This window comes from Haliaeetus albicilla, chromosome 17, assembly GCF_947461875.1.
Source record: "Haliaeetus albicilla chromosome 17, bHalAlb1.1, whole genome shotgun sequence".
Classification (NCBI taxonomy): Eukaryota; Metazoa; Chordata; class Aves; order Accipitriformes; family Accipitridae; genus Haliaeetus; species Haliaeetus albicilla.
In genome coordinates, this window is record NC_091499.1 from 21,255,573 (window position 1) to 21,274,797 (window position 19,225).

The following is a 19,225-nucleotide window of genomic DNA, read 5'->3' on the forward strand; positions in this document are numbered from 1 at the left end:
ATATCATAAATTCATTGACCTCATCTTAAATGATCAATCCTGTAAGACACACTTGATTCATTAATTCTTAAGTGACACTTTTTCTCCTCCAGTAATTTCCCCCTCATTGTAGGGACTGTTTTCCTGCCTTTTAGCATGGTATTGTAAGGTGTCATATTACCTGCGTATGACAAGCCCATGTTATACTTGTATCTTAAAGAAGCAGCACAGACTGATTGCTTACATAAATAGATAGATAGATAGAAAATAATGAAATACATGGATGTAGTATATAGACATTTCTCACTAATGTTAACTTCAACACTGAGATGCTGCATCAAATCAATGAGATAATTATTAGATATTTGGTCCATCCAGGATGTTCAAAGGAACAGAATTGTTGCCTCTAATTTCTGTGGGTTTAATTAATTTTATCTAGTGATAAAATATACAGAACGGTCTGTGATCAATATGTGAGTGAGGCAGGCAGACTTCAGAGTTTCTTGTACCTCTGTGAATTATTGCAAACAGGAGAAATCAGTAGAGAATTTCTAAGCAGGATTTCTAAATATTTTACCGAGGAAGAGAAAATATTTGGTTAGCTAGGAGTGACATAGGAACCCACTTGAGACAAACAAATCAATACAGCAATAAAACACTAAAATATTTCAGTGAATTTTTCAACTGATAACTAATAAAATTAAATTATTAGAAAAGAAGCCACAAGTTTTTGGGGGCTGGATTTTTCTTTCAGTCTGTTTAATTAAAGTCACTGAGGGGGGTCTTCCTAGAAAGGTAAGGAGGCTGGGTTTACTCTCATATTTCTCAGGTGCTTCTTTGGCGTCAGGCTTACAAGTTAGTTTGCTTCCTTAGCCACGAAGGAAGGGCAAGTCTTAGCTGCACCCTCCCAGGACTAAATCAGTGAAGCAGCTGCATGTGAAGTCCTGCCCCATCCCCTACAGCAGCCGCCTATGGGGCCAGTCTCCTCCTCATCTTTCCCCTGCAAGCAGACACTGTTTTGTGGGTGATGGGCCGGGGTGGGCTTCATCCTGCCCCAGCCTGCCCTGGGAGCTCCTGGTACCTCTTTGTGCAGCTCTTGGGGTACATGTGGAGACCCTCTGCCTCTTTGCACAGCCCTTGGGGCAAGAGCATACCCTGCAGGTGGCAGAAGGAGCGTGGTGGTGTGCATCCTGATTCCATACATGCAAAATAGACAGTGTTTTGTGGCCGCAGCAGTGAGCTCTCAATCAAAAATTACTTTAAGGTAAATTCAGCAGCTTTACTGAGTTGAATAGTACCTTATTAACTCGCAGTGTAGACTCACAAATTCCCCTTTTGCCTGCTTTGAAAACAGTGGCAAGCCAGAAGATTTCAGGAGGTCAGTTATAAGATGTTTCCATCAGATGATCCTGTGCTGACTTGCCAGGTGGGTGGCAAAACCCATACGCATGCCAAATACCCGGGATGGTTCAGTGCCCACCGCTGCGTGTTTGCGCTGTTTGCGGCGAGGGGTTGCCCAGCTCTGGTGCTGTCTGCGACGGCTGCTGAGCCGTCCTGCGGGGAGCAGAGGGAGAGCCGATGCCTGGTAAAACCCGGGAGCCCTTGGAAGTGGGGGGTGCCCCCGCTTTGCCCTGCTCAGTGCACTCCCGCTTCCCATCTGCCCCATGCCTGGGGAGGGATGCACACTCCATGGCAGCGGAGGCGTTTACCTCAACACTTCTGTGTATGTGACAGCCTTTTTGTCCACTTTTTTTAAGGCGCTACATGGTCAGCCTGTGTTCGATGCAGGGCTGGACTTGTTTGTAAAGCACCGGGAAATTTTCTTCCTTGCATTGAGCATCGTGCTGGAAACATGCCCGCCCTAATGCCGCACACGTCGAGCGGCACCAGCACTCCCTCTGCTTTATCTCACATGGCACTGTGTCTGTGTGCCCAAGCTAAAAATCCAGGCCCTGCATTCCCAAACTTCAGGGATGACTTAGTAGTTGCTACTTCTCAAGTAATTATTTAGTTTGATTTAAATGTTGGAATAAAAACTTCATGGTAGAGAGAGGGACTGTGTGTGTCAGTGGGTGAATGGGGAGGGGAGGCAGGAGCCGGAATCAAATAGCAACTTGACTGGATAACCAAAAGGTTGCGGAGTTAAAATAAATGGGCTAATAGCCATAGCATATAGTGTGTGTGTATATATATATTAAGGATATATTACTGAAACTCAAAAATGTCACCACTGTTTATATTAAAGGAAAGCTGAGAGTTAAATGAGATGGGTAATCAGATGCCCGACATATGTTGTTTTGAATTGTTTATATGGCCAATAGTTATTAAAATTAATTATCCTTTTAATGCAGTCTTTTCACAATCATATTCCTTTTTTTTCTTTTTGTTTTGTACAAAAGATATAGTCATTTCAAAACAAGCTAATATGGGCTATTTGGAAAAGGCAGAACAAACAATACCAGGATGTATTCTGACATGGTCGTAGGCTCAACATGCTTATAGAAAGCACCAAAAATCTCTTGTCAGTGGAGTATTTTGAGAACTAATGTAAATGACAAAAATGGTTTTTTTGTGTGTGTAAAATTCTGTCAGAAAAGTAAGGCACTGAAAAATCTGACATCTGTTTATCTGTTTATAGCTATGGCAAGATTACTCATATTAATTCTTGTTTAAAATGCCATATGAAGGAAAGGCATTTGTGCAAACAAGAGTCATATTTGAATTGTAGATCATGTCTTCACCATCTGTGAGAGCTGTTGGTGTTGCAAAATTAATGTGTTAATGAAATCACAATAATTTCTCTGAAGTAATGGATTCTGAAGCCTAGAATGACTATTTTTTGAACTTTGGTGTCTAGTGGTTTACAACTGGGAAAACCTTTCACAGCTTAATTAGTTCTGCAGCCTTAATTTAAAAAAAAATGGCTGTGCCTTCACCACACCAATAGTAACACAGAAAAGGATTAAATGGAAAGCAGAGAAACAAAACAAAAATGAGCCTGCAATGCAAACTTTTTGCCATAGTCTTTGAAAAGTTGCTAAATAGGCCCTTGCTTGCCAAGAAGTTTTACTCAAAGTGACTTGTACACAAGAGTGGGCAAACAGCTCAGAAAAAAATTCCAGCTTGCCGAAACATCACCAATTGGGACTATTCGAACCTCACACAAACATCCTGACTATTTCCAAGTTTCTCCTTGGAATGAAGGGCAAAGGATGAACGATGCTTTTTGCTTCATGATGCCATTTTAAAATACCACACCCTTTCCAACTTACTATTTGATACTCTTAATAGAATAGTAAATGTTACAGTGTGCTGCAGTTTGGCAGAAATGATTTGCATTCATTTCCAGCAACTTTCTGGGTCCTTTTCCAGTTATCATACTTCTTGTGTAGCATTGCATCCCAGGTGGTACAGGTGTGCTTAAATTACCACTGAGGAGCAATCACAGCCATACTCATATGGATTTTGCATACTTACATATGTATGTTATAACAGTTTATGCCAGCTGACGATTCCTCTCTGTGGTATGGGTTTAAGATATATAATGTACTGCATAAGGTAGAATTGAGATCATGGGAGCCAGAAAAGGAAGTGGCATTCAATTCACCAATGTTTTGGAGCAAAAAAAGCATAGTTTTCACAAACATTAACTGTTTTGGGGGTTTTTTTTCTGCTAGAAAAATGTGAGTATTTAGAAAGCAACTGAAAAATGACTTTTGAAATAACACTATGAAGAGAAGATTGCTTTTCTTACCTGATTTGATTTTATTACTGTGTTGTAGGTATGTGACTGGTGTAAGCACATAAGACACACAAAAGAGTATCTGGATTTTGGGGACGGGGAAAGAAGGCTTCAGTTCTGCAGTGCAAAATGTCTCAATCAGTACAAAATGGACATTTTCTACAAAGAGACACAGGCCAATCTTCCAGCTGGACTGTGCAGTACATTACATCCTCCAGTCGAAAATAAAGCAGAAGGCACTGGGGTGCAGCTGCTGACTCCAGATTCTTGGAATATACCGCTAGCAGATGCTCGGAGAAAAGCCCCATCCCCAGCGTCTGCAGCTGGCCAAATTCAAGGTCCTGGACCATCAGCGTCTACCACTGCCTCTCCGTCTGATACTGCCAACTGCTCTGTCACTAAAATCCCCACGCCAGTTCCCAAACCTATTCCCATCAGTGAGAATCCAAATATTCCACCAGTTTCTGTCCAGCCACCTGCTAGCATTGTGCCTCCAATTGGTGTCCCACCTCGCAGTCCTCCCATGGTGATGACAAACCGTGGGCCAGTTCCTCTGCCCATATTCATGGAACAGCAAATTATGCAGCAAATCCGTCCACCATTTATTCGTGGGCCGCCTCACCATGCCTCCAATCCTAACAGCCCTCTGTCAAATCCAATGATTCCTGGAATTGGTCCCCCACCAGGTGGTCCCCGAAATATGGGTCCCACCTCTAGCCCCATGCACAGGCCGATGCTTTCCCCTCATATCCATCCTCCCACCACACCTACCATGCCTGGGAATCCTCCAGGCTTGTTGCCGCCTCCCCCTCCCGGAGCTCCTTTGCCCAGTCTTCCCTTTCCCCCTGTCAGCATGATGCCAAATGGTCCTATGCCTATGCCACAGATGATGAACTTTGGATTGCCATCCCTTGCCCCGCTGGTGCCACCCCCAACTCTACTAGTGCCATATCCTGTCATTGTCCCTTTGCCCGTCCCCATCCCCATTCCCATCCCCATCCCTCACATCAACGACTCCAAACCCCCCAATGGCTTCTCCAGCAACGGCGAAAGCTTCATTCCGAGTACCTCCAGTGAGACGCCTGGGGCAAAGCCAAACAATAGCTCTTCATCTCCGCGAGAGTCAAAGCAAGGATCCTCTAAGTCCTCTGACTCATCACCGAGCTGCTCAGGCCAGTCCCTAAATCAAGCTCAAGTGCTTCAGGAGCACAGTAAAAATGAAGTTGTTGACTTGACTGTCAGACCTAGTAGTCCAGTGAACAGTAAATTTGGTTTTCCTAGTGTGCTACAGGGTCCACAGGACGGTGTGATAGACCTAACAGTAGGCCACCGGTCTAGACTGCACAATGTTATCCACAGGGCTTTACACGCCCAAGTGAAAGTTGAACGTGAACCTAACAGTGTTGTAAATTTGGCTTTTGGTAGCTCAGACAAAAGGAACTGCAGCGACTGCAGGGACAACTGCAGCCCAGTTGACTCAAAAACGTTACCGTGCAGTGACGGAGCTCACTGCTGTCCCGTCTCCTTGGCCTCCAGCACGCCAGGACTGGAAGCTGGTGCAGCGGTGTGCAACGTCATTGTGAATGGCACAAAGAGCACGGAGGGTTCCAAGAACCCGGAGCCGCCCCAGGAGCCAAAAAAGCCCCAGCCCCCAGAGGAGCTGGCAGTGAGCGAGCTGGAGTCCGTTAAGGAGAACAACTGCGCATCAAATTGCCACCTCGAGGGAGATGCTGGCAAGAAAACCGGGGAAGAGCCCCTTGCTGGGGGAGACAAACAGGACCCGAACCTTAACAATCCAGCAGATGAGGACCATGCATATGCTTTGCGGATGCTGCCCAAGACAGGTTGCGTGATCCAGCCTGTGCCAAAACCAGCAGAAAAGACTGCTATTGCGCCGTGCATTATGTCAACGCCAATACTCAGCACAGGGCCAGAGGATCTGGAGCCACCATTGAAAAGGAGGTGTCTCCGAATTCGAAATCAGAATAAGTAAAGGTTTGTGTAATCACTACTGCCTTCTGTGTGAGTAGAATGAGTATTTTCAGGTACGAGGTCAAACTCGTGTGGATGTGGCCTTTGTGAAATAAGATACAGATCCCATTTATCAGCACTTCCAGAAAACTATTGGTATTTATGTTTTAATATTGTTCTTTGTGTCGTATTGCATCTGTACTTGTCAGTACTTCATCCATCGGCAGCCACATTACACTTTTGCTCACAGAACATTTCGTGATGGTGCTGGCTGTGAAATTATTGTGTTGTGTATGTCAAAGTCAGTGGTTTTCTGCCTAGGATATGGTTTAGGTCTGGGCCATTAATCTGCTTACTTATTCCAGCTGAGTTACGCAGCAACTCAAGCCTTCACGATGATGATTGAAATTGCCCTACAGCATAGCATAGAGCAGGATGACCCAGCTGCTTCCTGCTAGCTCAGATCCAGTTGATTTACCAAATGGTCATCTCCAACCATCTTTCTTTGGTCTGCCTCCAGACTGCACCCTGGCTTTCAGCTGGGCTGTTCTCTGGGGTGCGAACCCCCTTTCCCTGAGCTTTCCTTCCTCAGGTATCAGTGCTTAGGGACCGCCTGCTGTTTGGGACCTGCCTGCTGTAGCTTATCTCAGCAAGACCTGTGCCATGGAGCTTTACTCTCTCACCTGAGGTGTCTGCCTTTGGTGCAAGTCTCCCACCTTAGAAAAGCAGCTGAGGTTTCCCCCAGCCCCGCGGCTGTTATATGTGCGTGGTTCCTGGCAGGGCTCCAAAGCAAGGCAGAGATATGGGTAAGTCCAACAACCGTGGCTTGTCCAAGGACAATGCTCCAGAGGCAGAATCCCCACCCCCGCCCTTCATTCCCTATTCCCAGCCTGCTGAATCCCTCTGATAAACAGCGCCTTTGTAAAACTGTTAGTTTAATATATGTCTGTTGCTTCAAACCTGTGAGCAAGAAACAAGTGTAATTGCATTTGTTTAGATTCACAAGCGTGAAGAGCTTCTTTCAGGAAAAGGGAAAATGGTGGGTGTTGCAAGAAATCTGTTCAGCAGTAAAATACTGACGGTTTGCCGGATGTGGCTTGATGACATGCCAGATTTCATTACAATCCGTGGAATATTCTGTAGCCTCCAGTAAATCCCTGTCCCTGGTAGCACAAATAGTGACTGCAGCGGTGCAATACGAATATTGCCTTGAAGGGCTTGGCACCTACAGCCGTAGATAGCAGCCCAGGCTGTGGAATCTGGGCCATTGCAGCATCTCCCTGCTCCATCAGTTCAGGCTAATTGCACCATCAAAGATACCACAGTATAGTCAGGACTCCCTTTTTATTTGTTAACGCCGCACTCCTTGTGCTGGCTGCGGTGCCAGAAACATTACTTCCCTCAATCACAAACAGTATTTATTTACTTTCTTCGGTGGAACAGAACCATTATTCTTTGCTCTCGGCATGTGCTGACACATTTAAAAGATACTTTTGTAAGTACAGAGGACAACTATAACTTCCTTGGACTGATAACCAACATATACAGTAACTCAGAAGTCAAATGAATATTTAAAATCTTTACACACTCCTTGGCCCTGCTGGTGGGGATCCCCCTACCCACCCCTGAGGTACAGATGGACTATATGTCCCTTCCAGCAGTGAGATCTTTATTGCAAACCCCAGTGTGCCACCTTTGGAGCTTGACAGATTGTCTCCTCATAAAAGTTTTACCTAGGGGTTGTGATTTGATCTAGTGAGAAGGCCACTATTTGACTGTATCCCTTTTATTTAATTCTAGGAGAGCTGTGGTTAACCCATCCTTTCCCACCTTGCTCAAGCTCCTCATAGTTGTCGTTTGTTTCAAGCCAGTGCTAAGAAACTTGCACATTTGTGTGCTGACGCTGTAGTCAAAAAGGGGCTGGTTCTTAGCATCTGTTTATGCTTGCCCAGACCATCCAGGCTGCAGTAATGCCACCTCTCCAGGGTCCCGATCCCAAGAAAGGTTTAGCATCATCCAGAGCCGAAGCCTTAAAACTCGGAGAGAGTTCTGGCTTCACTGAGTTGTGTATTTTTGCCTGTTGACATGATTATACATGACATCACTTCACAGATAGTGTTTGACAGAGAAAGTGGGCAAACTGAACAAGCTGCATTGAAAAGACAAGAAGGATACTTTATCACTGAGTTATTGTCCTCAGCTCTTTGTATTCTCTAAATGTCAATAACTGCCACTGTGGTTATCCTCAGGAATAACCATTTTCCCATCACCAAGAGTTTTATATATTCATTTGTCTCAGTATAAGGGTTGTCTTACAGGAAAGTTTTCAGGTTGGCAGGCAAGATTAATCTGACCCAATATAGACATCTGGAACGAAGACACAGCTGAGCTAATTGTCTAAACTCTCTTTAAAATCAACCTAGAGAAGCAGGCACTTCAAAGAGACAGCTGAGCTCATCCTGAAGTCGACAACTAAGACAGCTCAGATGAATTGTGCCCTAGGAGTGCCTATTTCTCCCTGCCATGAAGGAAACTTAGGGTGACTGGCACAGACATAGATGTCCCCACGGATGCCGAAAGTTAAAAAGCCCAGCCTAGGTGTCTGCCCTGCCTCTGGGGTTTGTGCAGTAGCATAGCATGGCATGGTGATAGTTATTAGTCAGTCTGTGTTCATCCCCTCCTCTCTCCACAAAAAGAAAAGACGTAGCCTCTCTGCAGAAGAGATGTGAGACCAGGATCCTTCTATGCTTCAAGGGAAAGAGGATACCCAAAATACTCTGCAGAAATAAACAGCGTGATAACCATCTCATTCCAGTGGGTATCTCAGTGAAATGCGGGTGGGTTTTGAGCCTTTCGAGGCACCCACAAGTGATTTGTGTAGCTCTGATGATTGATTTGGTGTGAGGACTCTTTGGTTTCATGCGCAGCCCTCCTTTCACTAGTGCTGGTAATAGCCAGTCCAGGGGAGCAGGGGGGCTGCTTAGATTTCTGGCCTCCCAGCAGTCTGTCTCTCCGAAGGCTGCACAGGGCTCACCCCTCGCCCATGTCTGTACAGAGGGGACGAGCAGGGGGAGCAGAGCATCGGTGCAGCCCCTTACGCCGCAGCCCTGACCTTCGCCATTCCCATGAGTTCCCCCTGCCCAGGCCTGGAGAAGGGCGGAGGTAAAACCCCGCTCCTTCAGCCTTCTGGTTGTGGGGAGGTTCCCTCATGAGAGACTCCCAACCTCATAGAAATTCTACTAAAATACAAAGAGGGTACGAGCTGCACTAATAATTGTGTTGACTTGGACCCTTGGAGCTTTGTATTGATTGCACTGCCCACACTAACCTAGGAGAAGAAAAAGTCCAGAGAATTGTCTTTTTCTCTCTTGCTCCCCACCTACGCTAATTGGAAAATCTGAACATATTGCCCTAATGTGCAACTTTTCCTGGATTTTATTTCCCATCAAATTGTATGAAAAGAAGGAAATTAGCCAAATATTTTTACGCTAGAGTTCTGGACAGACAGATTGAATTTGTGTAATAGCAACATAGACTCTCTAAAAAGGAATCAATGCAAGCGTGACCTTTTGGGGCAAGTTGCCAAACTCTGGATTATTTGATGTACCAATTACTTGATTATTGGAAGTGCTAATCAGCAACATAATCCTCAATGTTAAAGTTTAGTCTCTCCATCAGGATGTGGACTGTCAAGCTGTTCTACCTTGATGCAGTTCGAAGAACCAGCAAAAAATGTCTCAGTGCCAAAGTCCTGCTATGATAAAGGAATGAAGCTAGGAAGAATATTCTGTTGAATGTTATTTTTTCAGGTTTGAGCAACATGAGTGTCTAAAATTAGCAGTGTTAGTGTTGCCTGCCTACATGCTTTATGTCCAGGCAGGATCAGTTTTAACCCTCCAGTCTTGGTGTCAAGGTTTCCTAAAGCAAATAAATGGAAACTCTAAGGTCTGCTTGGATTTAACATGATAGTTATGGTAAAGTAAATTAGAAAATTAAGTGGCACACACTAAACTCACAACTAGATTCTGTGTGTGTGTCTATGTGTGTGTGTTGACAAATCCTATGTTGGGGGCAGAAGGGAGTTTTTCTGTTTGTGTCAGCAGAATTTCTCCCAGAAGTAATGGAAATAGTAGGAGTATGGCCACCTACAGAGCCAACCCGTATGTCCTGGGGTCAGCATCTGCTGAGTTATAGGCCCAAACCTCCAGCTGTCTAGTCCATACATTGTAGTCGTAAAAATATACAACATGCAGAATGCTCCAGTTCAGAGCAGAAGTAATATATATCCCACTGTGAGCTCCCCTGCCCATAAAGGTCCAGCACAAGATTTCCTGCTCTGGTCAGGATTCCTGAGGCAAGGGGCATAGCTATTAACCTCCCTTTCTGCCTTAAGAGTTTTTATCGCTCCCCTGTCACTGTAGCATCTATCTACCAGCATCTTTCCCTGCCCTCCTCACTCTGATCGGGATAGAATTTGACCTTAAAGGTATACTTGAAAACAGATTTTATACATTTAAACACATTTTTATGGTAATCATCTTTGTTGACACAGTACTATGGGCCAGAGCCTTAGCTAATTTTAACTGGATATAGTTCCACTGGTGCTAAACTAACTTAAATCAGCAGAGTAATTGGACTCATACACTTAACACCTACTCTTCTGGTTCAGAAGTTTTCCTTCACCTGGCTTCTTATGAGCCTACAGAAATTTTCCATTTATCCAAAGGGAGAGAGGAGAGACTGTTAACACCACAAAGCCTTAAACACATTTGCTTGGAACTGAAGCTTTGCCCTTGAGAGCTGCCTGGCTCTAGCAGCGTGATCTTACGTTTCAAAATTGCCTGTGTAGCTTCTCAGATATATTAAATCAGAAAAAGGATTTCCCAGGGGAAAAAAAAAAAAAAGAAAAGAAAAAAACTTCTCAAAATGGTGAAGTATAAAATGACATACTTCCAGGGTAGCTTTCAGCTCCCACATCTTGCTGCCAGGGTGTGGGAGCGCTAACTTCCGTCTCAGTGGCAGTAAATAGCAGGCTCGTGGTACGCTGCTGTAGATCACTGCACACTCTTTGAATCAAAGGAACAAGTGCTGATTTCTGATGGGTTCCTCCTACTTTTCTATAAAACCTCCTAGGGCATATGTTTCAAAAATGAAATCTGATTCTTGAACCCAATTTAGAAAATAACTACACCTGGTCTGATTTGCAAAGGTAGTGAGTATTTAGGGCTGTTGGCAAACAAAACACAAGGACAGAACTTCAGCCAGCAAAAAATGCTATAGCTCAATTGACAGACCCACAGAAATCTGCAGAGCCTGCGGCTCCTGGAGGCTGTAGCCTACCTGACAGCTCCCAGGACCTGGGACCACTGACTTCAGAGACTATTTTGGTGCTTACTTCCCCTTATTAGTTTTAACTGTCTTGTGAAATGAAAATTATTTGAACTGAAATAAGCATCTAGTCCATGCCATTGCCTAAGCTGGTACAATCCACATTCATATTGCAACAACAAGTTACTCATAATTCTTTGCCAGGCTTTAAAGATTGATCAGGCACTTTCATACATATAAGGCCTAATGCTCCTCGTTTAAGTTGGCGCAAAGCAGATTTGGCTGCATTCAAAAGAGTTAAGTGTAAAATGGTCATAGTGGGAGACTCTAGCTCTCCATCAGTCTGTTGTTGTGCTGTCGAGCTACCGAAGTCAGTGGCGCAGGGAAAGTTTATGGGGAAAACAAGCACAACTCATGATTAAATACAGAGTCCCTAACAACAAAGACCATAGTAAAACAGACAGGCACCCTTGTAAAAACATCATCTGAGCCTTTACATTCAGAGGCGGAGATCCTGGACAGTATGTGTCTGATTGCCACTGAAATCCGATAAGGAGCTAAGCACCTAATAGCCTTTGTGAAGCTTGACCCTGAAACAACCATGGCCAACTTCAGCACGGAGCAGTGAGCTCTGAACAACTGTGAGGAGCTTATAAACTATTTCTCAGTATTACGAGCAATACTTGAAAGTGGGTCAGAAAGGAGCACAACACTTTTGAGGACTGTGGTTGCAAAAAAGTTGGACGTAATCAAGCAGTGAGCAATAGATATTAGGATAAAACTAAATTCTTGTTAAAAAAGCAGTGGGAGATTCAAACAAATCTGTTTGAGCAAGAAATCAGGAGGAAATCAGACTGACAAGCAAGATTTTCTGAAGCACTTTTTGTTTCCAGATTACCTGCTGAGTCTCTCCCTGTCTCTTTTTAGGTCCCATAGAGCAAAACAGGCAAGTTAAGCACATTCCTGGGTGCCTCCATCAGTCGAGGCCTCATGGCTGAGGCCTACTAATCATTACCTTATTTACACTATTTGATAATGAGTTGCATTTCACTCCCCAGAGCAGAGGTTGTGTTTGGAAGCATATGTGATCATCTCGTGAGAGCCATGAATCGAAGTAACCTCTGACATTTTGCAGAACCCTCAACTATTCAACTTTTGCTTCTACCATGAAAATTAGAGCTAATTAAATATTTGGGCTTGATCCTGTGCAATACTGTGTGCACTCAGTGCTCGGTGCCTCTAATATAAGTTGAAGGCCCTCGGCACATTACAGACCGAGCTCCTGCCTCTGACTCATTTGCATGGCTTTACTTCCCCAGACATGATTTTGGTATTTGAAAAGAATGGTATTCCTGTACAACATGTGTCTCAATTTGTAACGATATCCTCCCTGCAGCTGGCTTGCTTTTCCAAGTGTTTCTGAAACATTACTGTCTTAAATTGGAGCCAACCTACAGTAACAAATTATCTAGAGGCAAAGAGGCTGAACTGTGTTTGTGGACAGGACGCCCCCACTCTCTGCTGCAGTTCATCTTCCAGTCCCAGTTTCAGACTTTCAGGCTGTGTAATGTAATCGTCTTCTATAGAAGCATACATTTAAAAAAAAAAAAAAATTAAAAAATAGGGGGGTTAGGGATTGGGTAGTGCAGAGTGAAATAACTGTTGAGTTCTGACCTCTCTGGAAAGATCTGTATCCCACCATTGGCCAATTGATATTGAAACCTATGGTTAAGAGCAATTTTCAGCTATTTATTTGGAGCCCAAGTGGTTAAATGTAAAACTTTGTGTTGCCTGCTTACGCTCCAAATATTTATAAGTTTTCATTAACCACTTGTCCTGCCACTTCTAAGTTTCTTATCCAAGGAGGCTGGGGCAGGGGGAGCACTTTCCCACAGCAATTCTCTGATTGAGGTGCTTGAACACAAGTATAAAAGAAAAGACACATGATGAGGTCACTGAAAATTTAAATTCTGACCCTACCTTTCAAAGACAGTTAAAATGCCAATTCTGTTTTATTTGAAGCAGTTTACCAATTATTGCTGAACCAGTTATCTTGGTGGTAAAAATATTGGGTTTGTTTTCTTGGGGTGGGAAATAGAAAAAAATCTAAACCAGTGTTTGAGTCCAACGCAGGTCACTCAGTGGCCAGCAGTGGTAGGGATAAGGGAGATGCCCTAAGGTGTCTGGCACTGCACCAAGGTCCTTGCCAGGTTCCTACCTGTTCGTTCCTCATGTATTCTGGGTGGGTTTTTCCTCTTCCTTCCCCCACAGTATAATCTACCTGACATTTTGGCCATTTGAGCATGCCCCCTTGCCTTTGGATGAGGCTGCACCTGCTCTTGCTTAGGCTGAAATGAACTAGGATGGGGGCTGTGAAAACCAGAGAGAAACCCCGCGGGGACGGTGCCAAGCATGCAGCCCTGGATGTTGGTGGATGGAAGGGTTGTTTGTGGGAAAGTGTTGATTGCTTCATGATATGGGACACTGAAACTTTTCACTAAAAAGGTTCAATGGTACTTCTGCAAAAAATTATTATTGTTATTATTATTGGGGTGTTTGGTTGGTTGGTTGGGTTTTGTGGCCCACAATAGCATTTCAGATGAAAAAGCCAGGCCCAGGCATAACCCAGGTGAGGAGGAGGAGGACTCTCACAGGGAGGTATGGGCTGCTGCTCAGCAAGACTCCCATCCTCACCATTTGTCCTCCTCCACAACGCTATCCACAGTTAATCTGCCTTTTTCTGGCTATTTAGCTGGTTTTACTGGAGAGATCAGCTTGGGTAAGAAAATTGAGAAGCACCTCAGAATAGCCAAAAGCCTAGTGGTTTGGGCCCACAGTAGGCTGCTGAAATTCAAGTTGAAGTTTCTATTCTGATTCAGACAAAATCAGAGGCTTAAAGAAGGGTTATCACATCACAGTGGTTGCCTGTTTTCAGGAAAGGAGAGTAGAAACTGTCTGGATTTGGTTTTCCTTCTGTTTTAGTTTTTATGTTTTGTTTTTTTGTTTGTTATTTTTTTGCAAAAAGATCCTTGCAAAGTTTCAGCTTTATCCCAGCGGAGAATGGGAGAATTTGTTGAAAATTTGGCTGTTTTTTTAAAAAGGAAAATCCTGTCTTCTGCCACATCTGCACATGAAGCATCAGTGGGGCAAAGCAAACTATATACAGGTCTGCCAAATACACTGGTGCTGCACTAACTGGAGGGCAATGGGCTGCCTTGTTGTTGTGGAGATATACTCAGTTACTCCAGTGTAAAGCAGGATCTGGCCCAGGCAGGCTCTGTGGTCTGCCACAGGGGACATGGCCAGAGCCAGTGGGTGCTACAGCTGAGATTAGAAGTCCAGAACCGTGATGGCATTTTCCTCTTTGCGTGATTTGCGTACATACTTCGAAATGCCCCAAAATGTAAACCAGAGACCCCTTGCCACTGAAAGCCTGGAGAAAGATGGTGCCACGGGGCTGGGCAGGAGGGTCTCGCTGACATAGGGTTTGTCTTGAGATCAGATTAAAAGTGAAGGGGAGTTTCATGAACTCACTGAGTAATTGTTCTATAAAAGGTTAAACCATGAGAAACTTCTCTGAATGGTGAAAAATTATACGAAGAGAATATTTGAAGAGGTTCTGGGGAGATTGCTACTTTGAAAAGCAGAAAGTGGTATAGGTGGGGAAGAAAGGATGACAACGGCAGAGAAACCTGACAGCAGCACTGATGCTGAAATCTGGGGAACTGAGCCCAAATGTTCATCTTAGCCTACCAAGACAGGTCTCTGGATTCCTCCAAAGTCTGTGGATAGAGAGGCTCTTCCCAGATGTGTTTCAGAGCATGGAACACAGTGCCTGCTCTGGAGCACCCCTGGCCCTGGGAAGGAGAATGAGGACACTGATTCCCCCAGGTTAAAGTTCATGCGCCCTTGACTCTCCTCAACCTGTACAGCAAGGAGAGGAAAGGAGAAAGCAGTGCGATTCGGTGGAGAGCTGCTTTCACTTTCACAAAAAGCTTGATAGTGATGGGAACATGAGGAAATGGAAATTTAAAATGCTGCAGCACGGGTTCCTGGTGGCAGCTGTTTTGGCAAGGAGAATCCAAACCTGAAGGGGAGAGGAGGTGCCGTGTCCCCTGGGTCTGTGCAGAGCACATTGCATGGTGAAGTTGTGTTGCTGCTTTGTGGTACAGGGGAGGATTTACAGCAGCCCAGGCCATTCCCCCCAAGTATGTGGCAGCTCTCTGCTGAATTTAGGGAATCCTATTTCCACTGGCTATGAAGAAGAGCTGCACGCTTACCCAAGCCAAGACTGTACTTCTGTTTTGGAGGGAGCATTGTCTTTATGGAAATGTATCATGGAGGGAAGAGTCTCCTTTTCCCTTTGCCTTATGCTATATCCCTACTGTGGAGCCTGGGGCTGGAACAAAGCAGTCAAGAGCAGACTCTGCTGTTAGGTTGCTGGGTTTTTGAATGATTGTCAGCATTTTTGAAAGAGGTACAGAGCACTTCATTTCTGTCCCATTTCTCTTCAGTGAACTCTGCCTGGTAAATCCAGGAGCATGGACCCTACATCTTCTTGGTGACTCTCAGGGTCTCTCCCACAGTGATGATTCCTTTGCTCCCTCTTTTTAAAAGGTGATTTTCCCTTGGGCCGTGCAGGAGCATGAAGGGGAGCCCTGGAACTGTATTTCCACCATTTCTTTGCTACATAACAAGGGTGTGGTGACATACATTCCTGTTCCTAACTTCACTAGCTAGTTGCAGGGTTCAATTTAACATATATTGAATGAGTTTAGTGAGAGACGGTACTAAATGTACCAGCAAGGGGCTGAACGTGGATGTAAACTGGTGAAATTTTCCCAAAGGCTTTTCTAGGAACAGATGTAGGGAGGCAGGAGTCAGCACACAACAGACCTTCTGCTTTCCAGTTCATGTTTGTCCCTCAAGGTCCTTCCTTGGCTACAAAGCGACTGGATAAAATCGCAAGCACAGCCTCTGGTGCATCCCTGCAACAATTCAGTCACAGAGTTGGGGATGACTAAGCTGTCCCTACCACTTCTTCTGCCTAGGCATAAAAGGAGGGCAAATCCCAAGCCTCTTCCCCAATGCATTCCTTGAAGTCATAATGTCATTTCAGATTACAGTTTGCATTTCAGCAGGCGAGAGAGCCAGAGTTGCATATCTGACCCAAAGCTGAGAAGGATCCATAGTTTACAAGACCAGAGCAGAAGGAAAACATCACCTTTGAAATCAAGTGTTGCTGCTTAAGGACACAGCTTGTTACCCCATTTGTGCTAAAGGCCTCCCCTGACTCTTGCAATGTGGCATCCCTTCAGTTAGCTCATGGAAAGATAAATCATCAAGTATTTAAAGGGGAAGGTTTTAATGAAGAAGCTTGAACTGCTTTAAGAATTGCTTAAAAAAAAAATTAAAAAATTACAGAACTATTACAAGTAACAGATGATTCCAGAGTGTTTCCAGGGCTGAGCTTGCTCCCATGCTGACTTTAGCTGCACTCTTGTGGTTTATCTTCAGAGCAGTTTCCCTGAGAATAATTGCAGTGCCTTTACTCTAGGGCCATGCGCATCCCAGATGAACTAGGCCTCTTTTAGCACATCAGCATTCATTGTCCGGGTGAATTAAGTGCTGTGCTAAATGATGGAAACTCTGCCATGCCAGCCCACATCAACAGTTGCCTCAGCCTTCCCCACCCAGTCTCTAATTTTTTTCTGAACAATAAGATGTGAATCTGGAGACAGAAATGTTCAATGGAGCACAGAATGAGGGGGAAGCAGTCATGGAAAAAACTATGTGTGTCTGCATGCACGCGTGTGTCCAAAGCCATGTCAATGACATGGCCCCTCTGAGGAGGTGGGACGTGGCTGGGGAGGCCACTGGGCAGAAGCAGCTATGTCTGGCGGCTATCACTGCCAGCAGGAGCATGCTGCCAGCATGGAAACACTCAGCTCGTGGGGCAGCGCTGAGAACAGGCACGCAGGGATCAGTGCTTGAGTGTAGGGGAGCAGGAGAAGGAAATGCCCCTGCAGCTGAGCTACCCAGCTCCTCAGCACGGAGGCACGGAGGGGGATTGGAGCGAGGTGCACTTCTAGTAATTGGCTCTACCAAGCAGGGCCAGGCTTCCCACCGCACCAGTCCCAGGGGCTGCGCAGGACGAAGGGCTGTAGGTCTGCGGCAGCACCTGGAAAGAGCTGGCTAGCTTGCAGAAAGGGAGGAGGGAGGCTTGCTGGGGAGGCTTTGCCCTAGCTGCCAAGCTGTCCTGCCAAGCTCTAACTCTGTGTTGTTCTGAGCAAGGGTTTAAATCCTCACGTGTCAGGGCATAAACCAAAGAGGAAGCTCTGCGTTGGTGCAGCCTGTTTCATAGCTGCCCATTGCTCAGGTTACGACTAACAGCCACAGAGGCCATCAGTGTGGCTCTCACCTACCGTTTGGGGGAGGACTGCATCGCTATCTGAGCCCATATAGATGAACCTCCAAGTTACCTGCTTGAGCTGGGTCATCATCCAGTTGAGCTATTCTCCTTTTTGTCCCTTGCGTCGGCAGTAGGGCAGAAATGAGCCTTCCTACTTTTTCTCTTTCTGTCATCTTTTCCATGCTGCCTCCTGAGGTTGGAACTACAGCCCGCCTCTGACTTCTAGGTGGTCTTCCAACCCAGGATCAGCCCAGCCTGCTTAGCTTTGGAAAGCAGGCAAAATCCAGTGTGATCGCCTCAGTGCAACTCACGTAAGCTCAATCCAAATGGCTTTATGCTTATAAAAATTCTTCTTTTGTGGCTCACCCAATTTTTGTATCTGATCAGCAATATTTGATGTGTGTTGAGGGCAAGTTCAGCTAGGGTGAAGAGCCTATGTTGCTCTCCTAAAAAGTAATTTGGTTTTTTGGGGAAGATATAAATAGCTGACTTTATTGTGCTGGTCATGCACGCTAGTGTTGGCACGAGGTATATAATGTCCAACTGTGAAGTGGTGATGACTAGTGTGTTCTCATTTCTTTATAAAACTTTGCATGCTATGCATGATATGGATTTTTATTCTGCCACTTGATCGCTACAAAGACGCATTCATCAAACACAATTACTGCGATATAAGCCAATCAACAGGGAAGGTTCTTCTCTCCAATCTGCACACTCTGTTACACTGAGTCTATCTGCAGTAAGGGAAAATAGACAGGACTTAAAAAGCTAGCTGACTGCTCCAAGCAGAAAACATTGAGAGCTAGTGAACTTCTTTATGCCCTCCCTCCCAAATCACTTATCAGTCTGTGCTATGCCATGCCATTTGAGACTGATTAGTGAGGGATGGAAATTCATTTCTGTTGAAGTATGGAAAGAGAGGAGCAGGCAAAACACCTAAAGTGCAGAGTGAGGTTTCATAAGACATTACAGGTTTTATTTTCTCTGCTTCCCTTTTTAGTTAAACTCAGAGCAAGATTTCAAGCCAAAAAGTGACAGAAAGCAGTTGTGTACTTTATAGGGAGTACTTAGTTCTCAGTCTAGTTCTTGTCCACAGCTCTCCGTACACACAAAGCTGCTCATCCTGCTGGGCACATTGCCTGAAAGCCCAAATGTTACTCCTCAACCTAGATATAGTGGTCTCCGTGCTCTGGAATTTTATGCTGGTCAACATATTCAATGTACCTTCCAGTCTCTGCTTGGGTGGAGATTTGGCAGGGTGTACAAGCACAGTGACAAGAGGGCTGGCAGAGGAGCCAGCATGAAGGGAAGATCGTGGAGCAGACTGAGAAGGAAAATGTGACCCAGCACCAAAATTAAGGCTGATAAGTACTTCAGAGTTTCAGTCCGAATCTTTAGGGGACAGCAGATCCCATTCAAGGAGACAGCAGATCCCATCCAAGGAGACAGAGTCCAAAGAACGCTGTGTAGAGAGAGAGGACAGTCCCTGCTAGGCAGTCTACATGGTCAACTGACAAGGGAAGCAGAAGCACATGAGGCCATGGTGTATCACCCAGTAGCCCCTAGAAAAACTAAGGCATCAGTATATGTATACTGATAAAATATAAGTATACTTATAGCCACTGGGGTGTTGTTAGTTGCATTAGGTTGATGAGAAGGTGATTTGGCTTTTCAAAAACCTGATTCCAAAGATTTTCATGACCTTGGCTTTCACCACTGGCAAAGTTCACCTTATTTGGGGGGAGCTATCATGCAGCTTTCTGAAGGCCTCAAATCAATAAAGCTGTGTTTGC

General features: G+C 45.0%; 1 protein-coding gene across 3 annotated transcripts in view; it reads left to right on the forward strand.

Annotated features, from left to right (window-relative positions):
* SOBP (sine oculis binding protein homolog) overlaps positions 1-19,225 on the forward strand; it is a 119,248-nt gene that overhangs the window by 96,816 nt on the left and 3,207 nt on the right. For 2 of the 3 annotated variants that reach the window (XM_069804983.1, XM_069804982.1), the window contains one exon: positions 3,762-5,716. In XM_069804983.1, coding sequence (XP_069661084.1) covers positions 3,762-5,714 — 1,953 coding nt within the window. In that variant the 3' untranslated portion in view covers positions 5,715-5,716. Of the gene's footprint in view, positions 1-1,333; positions 1,406-3,761; positions 5,717-19,225 lie in introns of all 3 variants that reach the window. The other variant, XM_069804981.1, reaches the window with a different exon arrangement.